This window comes from Pseudopodoces humilis, chromosome 18 (genome assembly GCF_049639895.1).
Source record: "Pseudopodoces humilis isolate 2021_Gansu_Grassland_sample_001 chromosome 18, ASM4963989v1, whole genome shotgun sequence".
Taxonomy (NCBI): domain Eukaryota; kingdom Metazoa; phylum Chordata; class Aves; order Passeriformes; family Paridae; genus Pseudopodoces; species Pseudopodoces humilis.
Window position 1 is genome coordinate 3,586,034 of NC_142217.1, and position 19,325 is coordinate 3,605,358.

Genomic DNA, 19,325 nt, shown 5'->3' on the forward strand with positions numbered 1-19,325 from the left:
AGGCTGAGATTTCAGAGGAATTTTTAAAAGGATGTTTTAGGGAAACCTTTGGTGCACTCTAGAGCTGCCTGGAGGGTGTAGAGCAGTTGGGAATGCTACAGAGCTGATTTACAGATGCTCAGGGATGTTTTGGAGGTGCCCAGAGATGGTTTAGAGCAGCTCAGGGATGTTTTAGAGGTACTTGGGGACATTTAGGGCAACTCAGAGATGTTTTAGGGCAGCTCAGGGGTGATTTAGAACAGTTCCAGGATGTTTCAGAGGTACTCAGGGATGTTTAGATCAGCTCAGAGATGGTTTAGAGCAGCTCAGGGACAGTTTAGGGCAGCTCAGGGATGTTTTGGAGGAGCTCTGGGATGGTTTTGGGCAACTCTGGGACGTTTTATGCAGCTCAGGGATATTTTAGAGCATGTCAGGGACATTTTGGACCGTGTCAGGGATGTTTTGGGACAGCTCTGGGATGTTTTGGAGCAGCTGTGGGGGTGTTTTGGAGCCTCAGTGTTGCTTGGAGCAGTTTGGAGCAATCTGGGGGGTTTCAGAGTGCTCAGGGTGTGTCAGAGGCTCTCGCCAGCTCTGCTGCAGCTCCAGGGCTGCTCGGAGCAGTTCAGAGGAACAGTCTGGAGCCATCCGGAGGCACGGCGGGAGCTGGGAGGGGATTTTGCACGTTCAGGCCCTTTGGGGCGGCTTAAAGGGGTGGGGAGGGGTGGAGGAGGCTTAGAGGGGTGGGGAGCAGCTTAGCAGGGAGGTGAGGGCGTTTAAGGGATTTTTTGGAGCAGTTCAGAGCGGCTGAGTGCTCCGAGGGGGTTCTCCCGGTGCAGAGGGAAGGGAAAGCTCCGTGTTCCTGCCTGGAGCAGACCCACGAGTCCCTGTCCCAGCCTGTCCCTGGGCAGCAGGATCAGCTCCGAGGGTCCCTCACCCAACCTGGATCCTCCAGGAAGGTGAAGGTGGAATTTCCCCGTTCCCACCCACACAGCTTGGCTGGCTGGGGAGATTTTGGCTCCCTCCAACCTTGATCCCTCTGGAATCAGTCGAGTCCAGCCTCTCTCATCCTCATCCTCATCCTCATCCTCATCCTCATCCTCATCCTCATCCTCCCAAAATCAGGGCATTCCGGCCAGGTCCAGCCTCCCTCATCCTCACCCTCCCAAAATCAGGGCACTCTGGTACAGGAGCATTTCCACTCCATCCAGCCCCCCTGGAGATCCAGCACTTGGATATTTGGGATGCTCCAATCCAGCACTCGGATCCTCAGTGGAAAAAAACTCTCCGGGCAGGAATAGTAACAGCTTTTAATCCGACAAGAATTGATACATCAGTTAAGACAATACCGTTTTTGCCTCTTTTTTGGGGGTCTTCCTTCACATACCGGTTGGGAAAGAGGAACATTTTCAGGATGTAGAGTTTTTGTTTTTGTTTTTCTCTCTCCATAGGGCCTTTAAAGCATGGTGAATGTGCAAGTCAGTGCTTTTTGTTTGCTTAAAACTTTTTTTTTTTTTTCCCGGTGCTTATTTACAGTTACAGTACCTCTGTGAGAGCGACAGGAAAAAACAAACGATTGTTTGAGACCTGGGGATCCGAGATCCCAAGTCGAGAAAGGCAGATCTCCAATATTTATATATTTATACATATATATATATATGCTTTTGTGTATACACAGATACATTTCTCTCTTCTTTTAAAGTATTAAAAAAATGGATCAACCTTCATTCTATAAAAATACCTACTCTACAAGATAGAAAAATTTTCCCTCTCCAAGTATACACTGATTTACACCCAAAGCTTCTCTGGAAATGTACATTACGTGGCTTCTTCCCGCGGCCTCGGGGCAGGGAGGGAGGCAGGGAGGGGTGGGAGCCGGGGAGGGCTGGGGTGCAGGAGCTGCCCCGGGGTTTGGGGTTCCCCCTGACCCTGCTGGGGGATGAACACCGGGGTGACGTGGCCGTGGCTCGGCCGGGTCCCCCGGGGTAAGGCGGTGACTGCGGCCGTGGCTCCCCGGCAGGGTCACCCACCCCGAGGGCTGCGAGGGGCTCGGGGAGGAGCAGGCACCCCCTGGGACTGCTGTGAATTCTGCTTCCAGGCCGTGCTGGCATTCCCAAAAGCTGCCAAGCAGGAAGAGGAACCGCTGGCCGAGGCCGATCCCTGGGGTTCCGCCGGCTGTCTCCTCCCGGGAGCGCAGGGGAGCAGGGGGTGCCACGGCCGCTGCCAGCGAGCCCGCAGCTGTCTGATGTAAACATGGCTTTTGTTTCCCAGGGAGCTGCCGGCTCCTCTCCCCACGGGCACGGAGATCCAGGGACGAGGAATGAGCGCGGCTCCTCCAGCCCCGGCCCCGGGAACAGAGGGAAAGGCAGCCGGAGCGGGCTCTCCCTCCAGGGCTGCAGCTATCACCAGCAGAGCCCTGCTCCGGCTGGCAATGGCACAGGCCACTGTCCCCAGGCCAGGGACTTTGGGAGGTGAGTGGGGAGCTCGGGCCTCTCCGCTGCAGCCCCCAAAGCGCTGCGTGTCCCACGGGCAGGAGCGGCCCCCGCTGCGGGGTGAGGAGCTGCAGCCGTGCCCCGGTGTGACACAGCCCGAGTGTCTGTCCCCGGCTGGGGACCAGGGGCAGCTCCCCCCGGAGCCACCTCAGGGCAGAGCCCGGCAGGAGGAGGAGGAGGAGGAGGGGGAGGAGGGTGGAGCAGAGCCGGGATGCCGAGACGTGCCGACAGTACTGAGCCACAGACAGCAAAAATAAATAAGGAGGGAGGTGACCAAGTGCGCTCACGCCCTGTCCCCAACACCCCCGGGCTGCCCCTACAGCCACTGAGGGCTCTGCACGCAGCCAGCCCCAGCAGGAGCACGGGGCAAGCATGGCTGAGCCAGCTGGATGAGGACATTTGCATTAAGTTAATTAAAAAAAAAAAAACAAAACCCCAAAACAAAAACCGAACCCCAACCCTGTGCGAGTCCGGGACGCGCTTCCCTCGTTGCCAGCTCTGCCCGGTGAGTGTGTCAGGGACACTTTGGCACAGCAGATGCCGGGGCTGGGCAGGGCAGCAGGGGAAAGTCAGCGCTGTCACTTCCATCTCCGTGCCCATCTCCCGCGGTTCGGAGCATCCCTCGGAGCGGTGCCTGTCGGGACAGTCCCCAGCACTTCCTGCAGTGTCCCTTTCCTGAGCTCCTTCTCCAGGTTCCCTTTCACCCTCCACAGCCAGAAGGGCTTCAAAATAACGGAGTCAGACAGCACAGCCTGGCTGCTGGCTTTCCTTTTCCCTGGTCCGTGGCTCAGTCACCCCCCGAGCTGAGGCTTCCTTGTGCCTTCATCAAGTGCAAAGACGTTTGGAGTCCCTCTTCATCCTCTCAGAGCACCAAATCCAGCGAGGAGCGCAGCCCTTACTTGACTTCCAGGATGGAGGGGTTGGTCTCCATGATAGCCACGATGATCCTGTCGATGTAATCCTGCAGGCGGAAGTTGATCTCCTCCTGCTTCTGGATTGCTTCCATGAGCTGCAGCAGAGGGAGGGAAGGGAGGGAGATGTCACTGCCTGACACTGCTGAGAGCTTCCCGTGGCTCTGAGCATCCATGGGTGTCTCCGTGCTTCTTCACTCTGGACTGGGATAGTCCTGACCCTGTTTAAGTGGCCAGGGAAAACTGGTTCTGCTCACTCCTGTCCTTCCTCAAGCTCTCAGCCTGATGGGGCCCTGGAGAGAGCAGGGAGCATCGCGTGTCCGTTCCCCAAAATATCCGGGGGTGTTTCCCGAGGTGTTAAAGATTTAATTCCAGTGAATGTGAGGCTCAGCCACTCGTGGTTTGTGCTCAGGGGGAACACGTGCTGGAGGAGTTGGCATCTCCAGGGGGAATGTTCTGGCTCCCAGGGGTTTAAAGACAGCTCCAGACAGATGGACAGAGCCTGTGGTGGCTGCTCTGTCCTGGAAGGGGAAGGCTGTCCCCGGGCAGGCAAAGCAGAGCTGCCAGGATTTGGGCAGGGAGCAGCTTCCCTGTTCCCAGGAGGGAGGGCTGGGAGGCTGGCTAAGTCCTAAGAGCTCTACAGATAATTGTGTGGGGATTTCTTCGCTCTTGCCAGCTTTCAGGGGAATTTTGGGTGTGAGCTGGGCCACAGACAGGGCACATCAACTCCTGCCAGGCCATGCCAGGTGGAGGCACCCAGGAAGGTGCAGTCTGAGCCAGCAGCTCCTCACAGCACGTACCTCATCTCTGGAGACAGAGCTGATCTCCGCTGCCAGGGACTCGGAGAAGGAGGCTGAGAACAGGTTCTTGGCTCCCTGGATGCTCAGGTTGATGATCTGCCCGTTCAGTTCATCGTTCTGCTCCTTCAGGTTCCTGTTATCCTGTTCACACACAAACCACACGCTGCTGGGGCACCTGGTGCTCAGAGCTGATCCAGCCTGGCAAAGGCACACAGGGGCTTCCATCCTAACACAGCTCACACAGTGCTGGGAGCAGCACTTGGGTCACTGCCCAGAGGTTCCAGAGAACCTCTGGAAGCATGAGATACACTGGGAAGATCCAGAGAGAAGGGCTCCTGCTGTCCCTGAGAAAGCACCAACCTCCCTCCCCCAGGACAGCAGAGCAAGTCAGCCCTGGGCTCCTGGATCCACTCCATCCCTTGGGAGAGAGCCCCAGGACCCTGCTGGTCCTCCCTTGGCATCAGGGAATTGTTTCCCTGCCAGCCCAGCCCTCCTTACCTGCTTGAGCTGTTTGATCTCCTGCTCCAGCTCTGTCTCCCGTGTCCTGCTGTTGTATTCCTGCAGCCCCATGCTGCTGCTCCGGCCCCTGCGCTGCTCCGCCTCCAGCTTGAAGAGTTGCAGGTGCTCCAGCTGCTTCCTGAGGTCCTCAATGAGCTGCAGAGCAAGGCAGGGGGACAGCTGGGTGTCACAGGCCCCAGAGATCCAGCAGCAGCCTCTGGATGCGGCTGCCTCATCCCTGGAAGTGTCCAAGGCCAGGCTGGATGGGGCTTGGAGCAGCCTGGGATAGTGGAAGGTGTCCCTGCCCATGGCAAGGGGTAGAATGAGATGGGCTTTGAGGTCCCTCCCAACCCAAACCATTCCATGATTGAATTCCTTTCTGGGGGCACTTGGTTTTCTCTTTCTCCCTCACACCTCCAGCAAGCAGGAGATGGGGAGCTACTAAAATATGTGAGCACAGCCCTGGAATGACCCTGTTGGAGGGCTGGGTTTGGGTCTGCAGCAGCTCAGACCCCCAGCAGTGTGGGTCCCTCCCCAGGCAGCTCCCTCCTGCTGCAGGGCTGGGTCCCCTCCTCACCCCACAGCCCTCAGTGACACCACAGTGACAACTAATGGCACTTTGGGCCTGAGGCCCCTTCCCTGCCACCACAGCCAGCCCTGCTTGGGCCTCCAGCTGGAATCACCAGGCACAGATGATGGGAGGACTGGGGGGTGTGATCCTGCTCCAGGCACTCAGCTCTCACCTCCCTGCTCCAGGTGCCTCTGCCACTGCTCCTTCCAGGCAGGAAGGGAAGGGGCCAGGGTGGCACAGCCCCCTTGCAGGGACGATGTTGGATGAATTTCAGAGCAGTAGAAGTGACTGAGGTGCTGCAGCTCAGCTGCTGAACCCCTTTCCTCTGCCCAGGCAGCACCCACTGCTCCAGTCACACCCAGTTCTGGAGAGGCTGCCAAGGCCACATTCCCACATTTTGGGGACAGGAGTGTGGCAGGCCCAGGCTCCACTCACCTCCTGCGTCGACTCCTTCTCCTTCTGGAACTGGTGCCTCTCCTGACTCAGCTTGTCCCCCATCTTCCTCTTTTTCTCCTGCTCCTCTGTGAGCTGCACAGTGAGGTCCTCGATCTCATCCAGCAGCTTCTGCTTCTCCTGCAAGGACACGAGGAGCCGCAGTGAGAGTCCTGGCTCGGCGCTGGCTCCGCAGGCAATGCTCCTCTCCTGGCGCCGGAGGAGGCTCTGCCTGCTGGGATCTCATCTGCTCAGGGTGCCAGGGCTTGGGGCTTTGGCAGCACTGAGGGAGGCAGAAAGGGATGGCTCCAGAGTGAATCCACAGGAATATCCACGCTCGTGCTGTTTTCTGGGAAGCACGGTGCTGGCGTGGGATGGGCTGGGAGGGACCGGGGCCAGCACGGCGGCTCCAGGCCAAGGAGACATTAAATCATAAAGCTCCTTATGTCTGGATTTCAGAAAACTCCTGAATCTGAGATCTCTACCCCCACTCTTGGTTTCAGATGTGAAAGGTTTTAATTGAGGGCTGATCCAAGAAGGAACAGACCAGTTCAAGCTGGGGTGTAAAACACAAAGCCCAGCTCTGTTCCCTTCTCCTCCCCAATGTTTGGGATGCAGATGAAGATGCCAACAGCCCCTAGAGCAGCACCTTCTGCCTGTGACCAGCTCACCACCCCCTTCCTGGGCCCACAGCTTCCAGTCCCATGGGAAAGGATTTGGCTTTCAGAACTCCACAAACCCCACAAGCCCCCCTCCAGCGCTGGTGATGGATGGCCCTGGCAGGGCTGAGGAGGCTCCACGGGGAGCCCCAGATGCTGGCTCGGGGCTGTCCTGCTCCACAGAGCAGCACCAAAGGCACCACAGCAGCAGGAAAGGCAACACTGACAACAAAATCCTGATTTCTGGGCACTGGACAGGAGAGCAGCTCCTCAGCCCTGCTTCTCCTGGGCAGGGAGGGGCAGTGATTTGCTCCTCCTTCACCCCATTCACTGTGGAGAGGAGAACATGGATCAAAACCAACTTTCCATGGCTGAAAGACAACAAGGCAGGGAATTTATCCTCAGAGCCACTGGGGTTTTCCTGCCCCCAGCCTCAGCTGTGCTCACCAGGTCCTGGCAGATGCAGACCACCTCAGGAGGGATGGAACTGCAGCGCTCTCCCATGGGATTAAATGTGGATAAAGTGCCTCAGGCTCTTCAGCTGGGTAAGGAGGTTTGATTTCAGTTCAGTTTTAACTTTACTTCTGCCCCAAGCTCAGCAGAGACAAAATGCAGCCCCTGTTTCAGGTGTCCCACTGTAACCCACACTATCCCTAAAGATGAGGCTCTTGCCCATCCCCAGGAGCCTGGGGAAGCCCCCGGCCCTGCACGGCCTCGGATCCTGAGCAGGGTGACAGTGAGAGGGGCTGGGAGGTGACACAGGTCTTTGAAAACTCAACTCACAAATCCCAGGACATGGAGATGGAGCATCCCTGCTCCTCCTCCTCCCCTGCACTGGACTGGCCACAGGGATGGGGACAGGGATGGGGACGAGCTTCCACAAGAGGGCACGAGTCCCCTCCCGAGCAGCCACTGCCACACAGATTTAGCAGGGCTTTATTCCCAGCTTCCAGGCTGAACAGTGGGAAACTGCAAGGATAACTGTGTGGGATTGTGCTGCCCAAAGTGGGGTCTGCAGCGACTGGAAAGTGGAAGCAACTGCTTTGTTACATTAAATGGATCTCATCTTCGTGAAAATTCATCCCCAAGCCAGAGTTTCATCCCAAAACCTGGAACCTCCTGGCCTCACCTCCTCAAGCCTCTCGATGTTGGCTCTCAGACAGGGGACACAGGACCTCAGTTCACTGTTCTCATCATCCAGCTGCTGCAGCCTGCAAAGGGAACGGGTGTGAGACTCATCCCAGCATCCCACACTGGGGAGAAATATCCCCAGGAATATTAAACCAAAGGGAAGCCAGCAGGGATTCATCTGTTGGAGGCAAAGCCTGAGATATTTCTGTTGCCAGGGGAAAGAGAGGGGCATCCACACAATCCTGACATCCATCAGGTCCAGTGCTATTCCTTGTTCCAAGGGCATTTTCAGTCCCTGGACAAACCTCAGCAGCACAGACAACAGAACAGGGGGTCAGAGAGGGCTTTGTCTTTGCATTCCCAGGTAAAACCCCACTGTCTTCATCTTCCATGGACTGCAAGGGATGAACTACAGCAAAACATTCTGGGAAAGCTGGAAAATGCTGTCAAATAACTGACATCTCTCCCACCCCACTTCTTCCTTTGGAATGCAACAGGCAGCACGAAGCACCCTGGCTGGGACACTCTTCCTTTTTGGAAGATTCTTCTTTCCCAGGTATTTGCCTGTTTCCATCAAGGTGGAAAACATTTGGGCATTAAAAGAGATCATTTATAGGAAGAGGAATTGACAAATCCCCTCTCCATCCCCATGCTGCAGGGCAGGCACATGGATAAAGGATGGGAGCTAAACTTAAAATGCATCAGAGCAGCTCAAATAAAGAATCCAAGATTAGATCTGTGGGCCAAAGGTGCAAATAACCAAAACTCAGGGTTTGTGGTAACTTTAGTCACACCTTGAACCTATGAAACTCCCTGCCTGCCTCCCTGTGTCCCCCCCAGGCTGCCTGTGCACAGATTGGCTCCAGGAGAGCTCCCAGCCCCACCTGGCCTGCAGGTTCTCGATCTCAATGCTCTTCTCCCTCTCCATTTTGCTGAGCAGCTCCCTCTGCTTCTTGATCTCCTCCAGCAGGGTCTGGTCAGCCCTCAGCTCCTGCTCCTTCAGCTGCTCCTCGAGTGCGTTTGCTCTGCAGACAGGAGAAAGGGAGGATTAAACTTCCCTTAGGCCCCTGGAGCTGCCATCCCAAGGGAGGGACCAGATTCTCTTCCTTCTCTTCCCAGTCCCTTTCCCACCCCTCAGGTGAGCTGGGAGAAGCAGATGGTAAAACAAAACAAGTTTCCAGGGAAAATACACCAATCACCATCCCCAAGTGCATCCCAGCAGGAGAAGCAGCACCTTTTCCATCAAAGGTTTCCCAAGTCAGACACCTTATGGAACACAAGCATGATATTAAATTTACAGCCTGGGAGAGAAGTTCACTTTAAATTATTTTTAAATGTCTTCTATGCATTAGAATGATTTCCAAGTGCAGCCACACATATCTACATCTCTTAATGGGAATCTCAGAGTCACTGAAGCTGGAAAAGACCTTTAAGAACATCTAATCCAAACATCTAATCCAAACGTAAATCCCAGGGTTGTGGTTCCACCTGCAGTAATCATGGCAGAGAAATCCTCCTTCAGCTGTTTCCAGCATGAAGTGGTCTCATCACTCAGAGAAAAGGCAACAGCCTCAAATCTTCTTCTTTTCACTTTCTTGAGATCCCAACAAAAATCAAGGGATCTGCAGCTCACCCTTCCCTGTGTGGCAGCAGAACTGCAGATCACAGAATCCCACAATGGTTTGGGCTGGAAGGGACCTTAAAGCTCATCCCATTCCACCTCCTGCCATGGCAGGGACACCTTCCACTATCCCAGGCTGCTCCAAACCCTGTCCAGCCTGGCCTTGGACACTTCCAGGGATCCAGAGGCAGCCACAGCTTCTCTGGGCACCCTGTGCCAGGGCCTGCCCACCCTCCCAGGGAACAATTCCTGCCCAATATCCCATCCATCCCTGCCCTCTGGCACTGGGAGCCATTCCCTGTGTCCTGTCCCTCCATCCCTTGTCCCAAGTCCCTCTGCAGCTCTCCTGGAGCCCCTTTAGGCCCTGGAAGAGGCTCTGAGGTGTCCCTGGAGCCTTCTCCTCTCCCAGCAGTTCCAGGGATGGGGCTGGGAGCTGGAATTTATGCAATGGCTTTGCCCAGGGGAAGGCTTTTCCCAGCTGCTCCCAGCACCGAGCTCACCCAGAGCCAGCTGACACCTCCAGGCCAAGCTGCTGAAGTGAAAACATCTCCCTCTCTCCCAAGTTTATCAGGGCTTAGGGAAACCTTTGTTTGAGTGGCTCAGTTCCCTGCCATGGCTGTTACTTAACAGAATTACAGCCCTATAGATAAACTGTGCCGGGTTTATCTGCCCAGGGTAAAGATATGCTGGGAGAGAGGAGCCTGGCAGATTAGCACACATGGGGATTACATCATGTGGGATCCAGTGGGCTGCAGCCCAGCCAGGATCCAGCAGGAGGCAAACCTTGGAGCTCCAGAGACCATTTGGAAGGGGCTTATGGGGCAGGAAAATAAAAATAAAAATAAAAATAAAAATAAAAATAAAAATAAAAATAAATATAAATATTAATATTAATATTTATATCAATATTAATATTAATATTAATATATATTTTTATTTATATATTTAATATATATTTAATATATAAATATATAGTAAATATAAAAAGAAATATCAATATCTATCTATATATATATAGAGAGAGAAAATATATATCTGTCTCTCTCTATATATTGATATATATCTCAATATCTATATCTATATATATCTCAATATATATATCTATATACATGAAAGGCAAGAACCAGAGTTCCAGAGACCTTTTGGGAGGGACACATGGAGCAGGGAAGCATATAAAAAAAAATTAAAATAAATACAGATCCACAGATCATGGATTCCAACTCCAGGCCCTGCACAGACACCCCAACAATCCCACCCTGTCCATCCCTGGCAGCGCTGTCCAAACACTCCTGGAGCTCTGGCAGCCTCGGGGCTGTGCCCATTCCCTGGGGAGCCTGGGCAGTGCCAGCACCTCTGAGGGGAGAACCTTCCTCTGACACAGCTCCAGCAATTAAAAGCCATATGTAAAAATCACTAAAAGCCAATTCCTGGGGCTCCAGAGAACTTAAGCACATAAAATATAAAATCTCTGTGTCACTGTGTCCTGTTCTCAGCTGGGATGGAGTCAATATCCCTGGTAAGGGCTGTGGTTTGGATTTGGGAAGGCAGCTGGAGCCCGTGGAGGGGAAAGGCTCCCAGGTGAGGCTCCTACCTGTGCACCAGCTGCAGGTTCTCCTGCCGGAGGCGGCTGTGCTGCTCCCCGTTGGCAGCCGTGTCCTTCTCCAGCTCCGTCACCCGCTTCTCCAGGAACACCACCTGCCAGCAGGGACACAGATCAGCCTCTGGCCATCCCCAAACCCAGAGCAGCTCCCACATCATCCCCACACAAGGAGGTCCCCACTGGAATTGGGCAGTTGTGCCTTGATTTAAAACATCCTTTTCCACCCCGGTTTCCTGGGGTTTGATGGCTCCCAGGTACCAGTTTGGGGCCAAATACTTCACTCTTTCCTTCCTTCAACCCCTTCCTGATGACATCCTAGAAGGAGTCTAGAGGGAGAGATCCTGCTGGATCTCCAGAGCTGGAACAGGATGGAAGCCCTGGATTAACAGATGGAGGGATCAATGCCAGCTGGTGGGGAAGGAGCAGAGGTGAGGATTTTCTCCCTGTCCCTGTCCCGGGTTTATTCCAGCTGTATCTCCATTTAATTCATTCAAATTCATTCAAATTCCATAAACAATCTTGGGGCAGAAGAAACACAATCTTGGTTCTGGGAGAAGGGCAGGAGACATGGGAATATTAAAGAGGCCATGCACACAAGGCCTTTCCCAGCAGTGCCTTTTCCATCAAAAGTTTCCCAAGTCAAACGCCTTAAGGAACCAAATTATTTTATTCAACTTCCAGCCTTGGAAAAATATTGATTTTTATTTATTTTTTAAAGGTCTTCCCTGCATTATAATTATTTCCAAGTGCAGCCACACACATACACATTTCTCTTTCACACACAGCTCCTCAGGACATTGATATCCCAGAGCTAAAAAGCCATTCCCAAAGAGTTCCAGGACTTCAGTAGACATTTATACAATCTTAGCTGCTTCTCCCTGTTTTTTAACTAGAGATACTCAAACAAAATCTTTCCTCTGCTCCATCTTATCCTACAACTTTTTCTTTGTAACACCCCAGGAAAACCCATCAGCACCAGCACAAAATCAGCTCTGCCCTGACAGCACGAGCGGAGTGTGCCAAGGAGAGAAGTTCCTGTTTCACACTGGGTGGGTTGCCTCAGAAAAACAGAACCTGAGAATACTTTCTTGTGTGAGGGAGAAGTGAAAATGCTGCCTGTGAACAGCCCATTCCTCCTCCCAGCACTCTGGGGAAAGCCACTGCCCCCAGAGAGGGATCCAGTGTCACCTCCTGACCCTGCCCAGCACCTGGAGTGCTCTCCTCCTCCATCCCCTCCGTGGGGAGGGCTTCCCACGTCCCACCTGCACCCACAGAGAGGAGCTTCAGCCTGATCCTGCCTGGAGCACTGCAAGGCACTGAATCCTGCAGGGAACACAGCACCTCTCCCATAATCCCGACCCCATAATCCTTCCCTCAACATCTCCGCAGAGCTCAGCAGCACGGAATCAGCCTGATCCCCATGGCACAGCTGAGGTTTTGGCACAGGAGGGAAGGGGCCCTCACCTTGTCCGTGATGTCCTCGTCCGTGCACTCCAGGTTCTCCCGGTAGGATTCCTCCATCACCCCCACGGCCAACGAGCTCGTCTGGTGCAGCTGCCTGAAACAGAGACAAACCACCCCGACCCACAGCAGCACCGGCATCAGCGCCAGCACCGGCACCATGGCCAGGGCACCACCTCCCGCCCTCCTCAGCCTCTCCAGAGGGATTTATCAGCACTGCCCTGGAATGCTGGATGTGCCCCTCACCACGGAGTTCTCCCGGGAAAGCCAGCCCCTGGCAGTGCCCGCGGGGCAGACGTGGACACGCTCCCGGGACTTCACACCGGGATCATTGCTCTTGCTCTTTGGAATGGGAAGAGATAAGAGCTCTCTCTTCCCACTTTCTTTCCTCAGCACCTTATCCTTTGCTGGACAATCCCAAGGCGTGGATTATGCAGCAAAGGCCAGAGTACTCCAGTGTGATAAGGCTGGGAAGAAGTGTGGGTGTAAGGGGAGGGAGGGGACAAACACCCTGAGGCTGCTGTGACCCCCCAGCCCAGGCTGAGCTAATCATTAACCTTGGGACAGCGGTGTCCCCAGCTTTGTGACGAGCTAAAGGACACCCTGGGGAGCCACCCCTCGGCAGGGCTGAGGATCTGCTCTGGAGAGAGGGCTGTGTTCCAGCCCTGGGACCCCAGGCAGGAGGAGAACACTCTGCTCTCCTGCTTTGAGCAGGAGATGGATGACAAAACCACAGAGAGTCTCTTTAAACCTCAATTTTTCTTAGGAATTTGTACCATTGGCTCTCAAATTCCTCCCACTACACAGTGTGTTCATGCCAGGACTCACTAAGCACAACTGGCATTTACCAAGAGACCACAGCCTGATTTTGCATCCTCACCCTCAGTTTATATTTAGATTTTAAAGTCTCAGGCACATTTGTCATTTAAATCGTGCCAAGCACAACAGGGCTTAAGCAGCTGAGATTTCTTGGCACGAGCAGAACCAGGATAACAAAAATGAGGAAAGAGCCCTTACCAAAATAAAATCAATTTTCTAAAAGCAAATGTTTTGGGATTATTCACTAATTACAGTATCTGAAACAAAGGATTTGCTCTGGGCTGAGCTTAAGGATTTGGCTCAGCAAAACCCTGTTATCTCCCTCCTTATCACAAACCAAACCTGACTGCTCTTCAACTAACTAATATTTACCCAAGCCCACACATCCCTGCCTCAGAAAAGCAAAGGGCCAGGAGGGCTCAATCCCCCATAAGTCAGGGTGTCTCTGTTCCCAAAAGTTCAACTCAAATCCTCCCAAAATCATCTGCACCAGGCACGGGATAAAAACGAGTCCTAAAACAGGAAACCTGGGGACAGGCTGCTCCCCTCAGCCCTCCTTCCTGCCAGTGTTTTTAACAAAGCTCTAGAAAGTAAGATGAGTGGAAGTAGGAAATGTAATATCAAGGATCTGCTTCCTTTCCAGGAGGGGGAACCGTGCCAGGGGAGATTGCTGAGTGCAGGAAAAAAGGAGAAGGGAAAGGTGTGAGAGCACAGCGGAAGGAAGAGGTGCAGGGAAGCTGCTTGGGTCAGCACAGGGAGCAGAGGAACAGGAACATTCCCAAACTGAGCTGCTCCCCCACAGCCTCCCTGTCCTGCTGGGAAACCAGCAAGGAGAAATCCAACAAGTGCAGAGGGAAATCTCTCCCCTGAGCGTGGCAGAGGCAGAACAGTGGACATAAGAGTCAGTTAATCCTTAAAATCATGATGGCACGGGAACAGGAGGGATGGGGGAGCTGGGACAGGAAAGATGAGCACCAGGTGATACTGAGAGGGGTGAGAAGGACCCTCTGCTCCAGAGATCCACAGCAAACTGCCTGGATATATCCAATATATCCAATGCCTGTGCAGCCAGGGATCACAACACCCACCCAGAAAAGGTGACTGACATCACACAAGGTGGTCGTGAAAGACAGAAGCAGCACAGCATTAAACCTGGGCTTAAACCAGGGCTAAACCAGGGTTAAACCATTGAACCAGAGTTACCTGCAGCCCACCCAGAGCCCCTGACTGAGCAGGGGGAGCTGCTCCCACAAAGCCAAGTGCTGAGGGTGGCACGGAGTGAAGTAAAACAGGACCAAGAGCTGTCTAAGGCAGCTGGAAATTTTGGGGTGCTGGAGAACCCCTCCAGGTGGGGGTACTGACTGGTCTGGTCCTGTAGACCTCTACAGACATGGTGATACTGGGAGGGGACATCCCAGAGGGATATGTCCTTCTAGAGACTCCTTCCCTCCTCCATGTGCCCCCTGCTATGGCACCAGCAGCACAGAGTGTGAGGAAAAGCCCCCTCCCCATTTTTTCCTGGAAGGAATCAGGTTGCCAGCAGCCTCCAGCTGTGTGCACAAGCAAGAAACCCCCATTCCAGAAAAAAAATAACAGAATTTAAAAATTCTTCTTAAAATTAAACCCACTTTTCCCCTGCACTATGGAGCATATCCAGAAATACAACTCTCCAAGCTTATTTTGAGTTTTCTTTCCGCGGATCCGGCAGCTCGCACAGATCAAGCAAACAACAACAGGAGTATGAGCTTACCTTGCCACTTTCTTGCTGGAGAGTCTTTTATTTGGGCTGTGAAATGAAGAAAAAACAGGAAAGAGTTAGAAAAGCTGACAGTGGAGAGCCAGGGAAACAGGAAACTGCATGGACTCCGGGGCACATCCTTTGCTGTGGCAGGGAGCGCCCTTGGCATGCACCCCCAAACCCCTGGAAAGGGCAGGAGAGGGGCCACTCCCGTGGTTAACAGCAAGGAATAACAAAGCACATGGAATAATGCTGGAGAAGAGCTGGCTGCCCCCTGCCACGCTCTGCTCTCCCGCTGATCCCTGCCTGAAAACCGATCCCCAAGGAAAGAGCTAAGAATAGCAGGGAGGCTGGGGGGGTCCAGCCCGGTGCTGATGGCAGACTGAGCCACATGTCCTGCACCCCACAGCACCCCAGGCTTCCCCTGCCACCCCCAGAGCTCCCACGGACTGGGCACCAATGGCACATCCATCCTTGTGCCCTTCCCACAGCCACGATCCCACTGGATCCATCCATCCATCCTTGTGCCCTTCCACAGTCTCTCACTGCTGGGCTCTGGATCCCCAGGGAAGTGCTGCCTGCTCCTGGCTCAGAGGCTTTAGGAGCTGCTGCTGGTGTCCCTGTGTGGATGTTGCAGTGGCAGGGGAGGGGGATGAGCTCTCTTTCCTCATGGATAACCCATGGAGATCACTCCTTGGATCCACATCTGAGCCAGCTGCCACCATACCACAGCGGTCAGGGATCAGTGTCACCACAGGACGAGCAGCCAAGGGCTGTGTCACCGTGTCCCACCCCCAGGGGACAGGCTGCAGGCTCTCCCTGCTGAGAAAAAACAGCCTTTTCCAGAACCAGCTCCTTGCTGAGATGCTCCTTCCAGTCTTCTGGTGGTGACTGGTGCTGGGGAAGTGGGCAGGGCTTGGATCTCACTCCTCATCTTCCACACATGCTGGTGTCACAAGATGCCACCAGGCCACACCAAATCCTCACTCAGAGATGGCAGCAGGAACAGCTCCAATCCAAGAAGCAGCAACTGCATTTCCTGGTGCTTAGCTCCGTTTTAGCACAAAATAACAAATAAAATCCTCTGGAAGTCCACTCCTGCCTGGAGCTGCAACATGAGTTCTTTGAAGGAGGGATTAAAAATAGCTTAGGACAATTTGCTTTGTAAAGCAACCCCCAAACCTGACTGGGGGGCTGTTGTCAGGGTGAGCAGCCCTCAGGTCAAAGTGCATCCTCAAATCCCACATTTCCAGGGAGCACAAGAGCTGCTGTTGGCTGGACTTCAAGGCTGCTCAGCGCCCAAGGGGAGGAGGTCAGGCCCTGCTGTTTGCCAGGAACTGCAAGGAATGGCCCCAGCACTGGGGAGAAAAATATTTTCCTCTGGAAAAATCTCCTGGGGAAGCGATGGCACCTGCAGTGTCCAAAGGCTGAGACACCAGCAAGGGCATTGCAACAAAACAGAGGCACAAACCACTTCATCCCAGGCTCCTGCAGGATTCTTCCCTGCTCTCCCATGCTGTGGGCTGGGGAAGCAGCACCCCAATGCTGGGAGCAAGCTCCACAGTTAATTCCAAGGATAAAACACTCTCTATGTGCTTGCAGTTTTTACAAGTGAGGCTGTTCTGGGGTGCTTTGTGTTCATCCCAGCTGCCAGAATCCCCTGGAGAAGGTGTCTTCAGGCTTGTCCCAGATTTTGGTCCAGTTCCTGCTGCTCTGGGACTTGTCCCCTGCTCCGAGGGCCTCACGTCAGTGGTGATGCAGAGAGGAGCAGCAGGTCCTGCAGGTCCCACCTCCCATCCACAGCACACCAAGAGAGGCCACTGCCCCTTCCATAAAAGCCCTTGGAACATATTCCCAGTAAATTTGTACTTGGGAAACCCTGAACACAGATGGAGGGATTACACCTACTCACAGGGCAAACCAAAACCTATGGGATTCCCACCATGACCACGGGACAGAGAAGCTCCACAGCAAATCCCACCCATCACAGGAGGCTCTGAGGTGTTCCTTCAGCTTTGCAGGTAGATGTGGTGGAGAAAACCTGGAATGGAGTGGGGCTTCCAGGGAAAACCAGTGTTCTCCTTAATACCTGCATAACCTGAGACCCATCACTGACCCTCAAAGTCTCCAACAGCAAAGACAACAATTTAACCAAGAAAAAGAAAGGGAGAGACTTCTGTTTGCATTAAAAATAATTCAGTTCAAGCTCCTATTTGTTTTCCAGTTCTCCTCCCATAGACCAGGAAAGCTCCCAGATAACACTGTGCCTGCAAAGGACAGACAGAGATCAAGAACATGACCAAAAACCAGGTCTGAACAGCCACAGCAGCCATGAGAATAAAGATTTATCACCAATGGCACCATCCTTCCACCCAGAGGGCTGCAACCAGCTCTGAATGAACAAATCAACAGGAAGAAATCCATCCCCACTTGTCAGACAACACATCCAGCTGCTGCCTGGGCAACCTCCAAAATGCCATTCAGAATCTCCTGACGTTCCTGGGGTCTGTCACATCTCCCCAGCCCATGGTGACACCGGGGTGGGCAGGCTGTGGGTGAAGCTGGGTGAGATTTTACTGCTCCCAAGCCCTGTGGAGCAGGCTGATTCTTTCAGGTTATTCCTGCAGCAGGACCATGGGCTGTCCCTGCCCTTCCAGGCTGCCCTTCCACACCATTCCCAGTCTTTCCTTGGTGACAGAAATACTGTACACGGCCAGCTGGAACCCACCATGCACAGGCATGCAAAGGGCAGGGAATGCTCTCCTTGTCTGCCAGCCCCCATTAAAGGCACCTCCTGCTCACCCTCCACCAGCTCAGCAGCACCTGGAGCTCCTGCAGAGGCTCCTCATCCCCTCTCCCCACCCGCACGGAGCGAGGGAAAAGCCGCGCCAGGCAAGGAGAGCGTTCCCAGGCAGAACATCATCCTGAGGTGGCCACACACACGAGCCCCGTTACCTATTCATTTCAAGATCATTCAGGCGAGCAGAAAGATCCTCGAGGCGGTTGATTTGTTTGTGGCACTGGCTACAGTAAAACTCAAAAGCTTCATCTGCGAGAATGCTGTGCAGTTTCGCAGCGAGCGGATCGGTGCTAGAGAGATCACAAGGGTCATGTCAACAGCACAGAACGCACAGGGAGAGGCTGCAGCCGTGGCTTCCACAAGCTGAGGGTCCCTCAAGGTAAGGGAATTTTTGGTTGGAGGTAAGAAATTTGAATTAAATAGTCAGGGCAGGTTGGGTCGCCTCCCACCATGATTTTCGAAGCCAAATTAAAGCCAATATGGGGTTGTACATAATAATATATAGATAATTTCTAATTTAGAATAGTTTATAACAATACATAGCTAATTGATAATTTGTAATTGCCCAACAGAATTTATATAGTTGATAATTAACAACACTTCCATCACCCTCCTCCCAGAGACTCCCAGCAGCTGAGCTTGGCCCACATTTCCAAACCTCTGAGCCAACCTCAATCCCCAAGAGCCCAGGGCAGGTGAGGTAAGTGCTTCCCACAAACCTACTGCAAAGTTTATTTTCCAACAGGATATTCCAGGCACTTTGTCTCAGGAGGCTCCTGGTTTGCCTCAGTAAGTGCAGAATGAACTTGCACTCTGCAGGACTGGGTGCTGAGAGCCAGGGATGAATCTAAGGGAGGTTTAGGCTGGATTTTAGGAAAAGGTTCTCCCCTGAGAGGTGCTGGCACTGCCCAGGCTCCCCAGGGAATGGGCACAGCCCCGAGGCTGCCAGAGCTCCAGGAGTGTTTGGACAGCGCTGCCAGGGATGGACAGGGTGGGGTTTTGGGGTGTCTGTGCAGGGCCAGGAGTTGGACTGGATGATCCCTGTGGGTCTATTCCTACTCAGGATTTTGTGGGATTCTATGATCCTTCAGTCAGTGTCCCACTTTCCACTGGGATGTTTTAAAAGTAGAGCAGCTGTGCTGCTGCAGACCCACCTTAGTAATGCACAGTCAGATTTTCACTGCAAAAAGCTTTTAAGCCAAGATGAAATGGATGGGTGCAGTTTAACCCCTCTCTCCTCCAAAGCAAATCCCACAGGAGCCAAGCAGCAGTGCTGTGCTCCTGCAGGGAATGGGGAAGGGGAATTTGGGAAGGGGCATGGGAGTCTGTGGGACTTGCACAGCTTGGGAAGCTGGGAGACACTTCCTCATGATTTGGGCAGGACACAGGGGATTCTGAACAGCAAATGGTTTGTGTTAATTTGGGGCCAGACTCCACAAATCCCTCCTGTAAGAAAATGCACTTCTGGAAGCCACGGACGTGAATCAAAGAAAGGTTAAATAGTGAAAAACCCAAGCAGTTCAATAGAAGAGACAGGTAAAGGTGTGAGCAAACACAAGCAAGATAAACCCAGCAGGCACCTGGAAGGAGCAGTGAATCCCAGGATACAGAACCCAGCAACTCCTGGCCCGGGGTGAGCGCAGGGCTGGGACATCCCGAGGCTCAGCCCCCAGCCCAGGGTCAGGCCTGGAGTCTCTGCTGTCTGTACAGTATTTCCCAGCCCCTCAGACAGGCTGGACACCAGCAAATTCCAAATTCTCATCTCTTCCCATTCCTGGGAAAAAAGTTCAATTGAAAACCATTCCCTCTTCCCCTC

The 19,325-nt window shown here is 53.5% G+C and overlaps 1 protein-coding gene across 5 annotated transcripts in view; it reads right to left on the minus strand.

Annotated features, from left to right (window-relative positions):
• Nucleotides 1-1,267: 1,267 nt before the first annotated feature.
• Nucleotides 1,268-19,325, minus strand: part of RAB11FIP3 (RAB11 family interacting protein 3) — a 74,147-nt gene continuing 56,089 nt past the window's right edge. For 4 of the 5 annotated variants that reach the window (XM_005523143.3, XM_088064141.1, XM_088064143.1 and 1 more), the window contains 10 exons: nt 17,665-17,799; nt 14,722-14,757; nt 12,156-12,249; nt 10,683-10,786; nt 8,355-8,495; nt 7,469-7,550; nt 5,684-5,821; nt 4,678-4,833; nt 4,180-4,320; nt 1,268-3,477 (listed from right to left, as the gene is read on the minus strand). In XM_005523143.3, coding sequence (XP_005523200.2) covers nt 3,364-3,477; nt 4,180-4,320; nt 4,678-4,833; nt 5,684-5,821; nt 7,469-7,550; nt 8,355-8,495; nt 10,683-10,786; nt 12,156-12,249; nt 14,722-14,757; nt 17,665-17,799 — 1,141 coding nt within the window. In that variant the 3' untranslated portion in view covers nt 1,268-3,363. The remainder of the gene's footprint in view (nt 3,478-4,179; nt 4,321-4,677; nt 4,834-5,683; nt 5,822-7,468; nt 7,551-8,354; nt 8,496-10,682; nt 10,787-12,155; nt 12,250-14,721; nt 14,758-17,664; nt 17,800-19,325) is intronic. The other variant, XM_088064140.1, reaches the window with a different exon arrangement.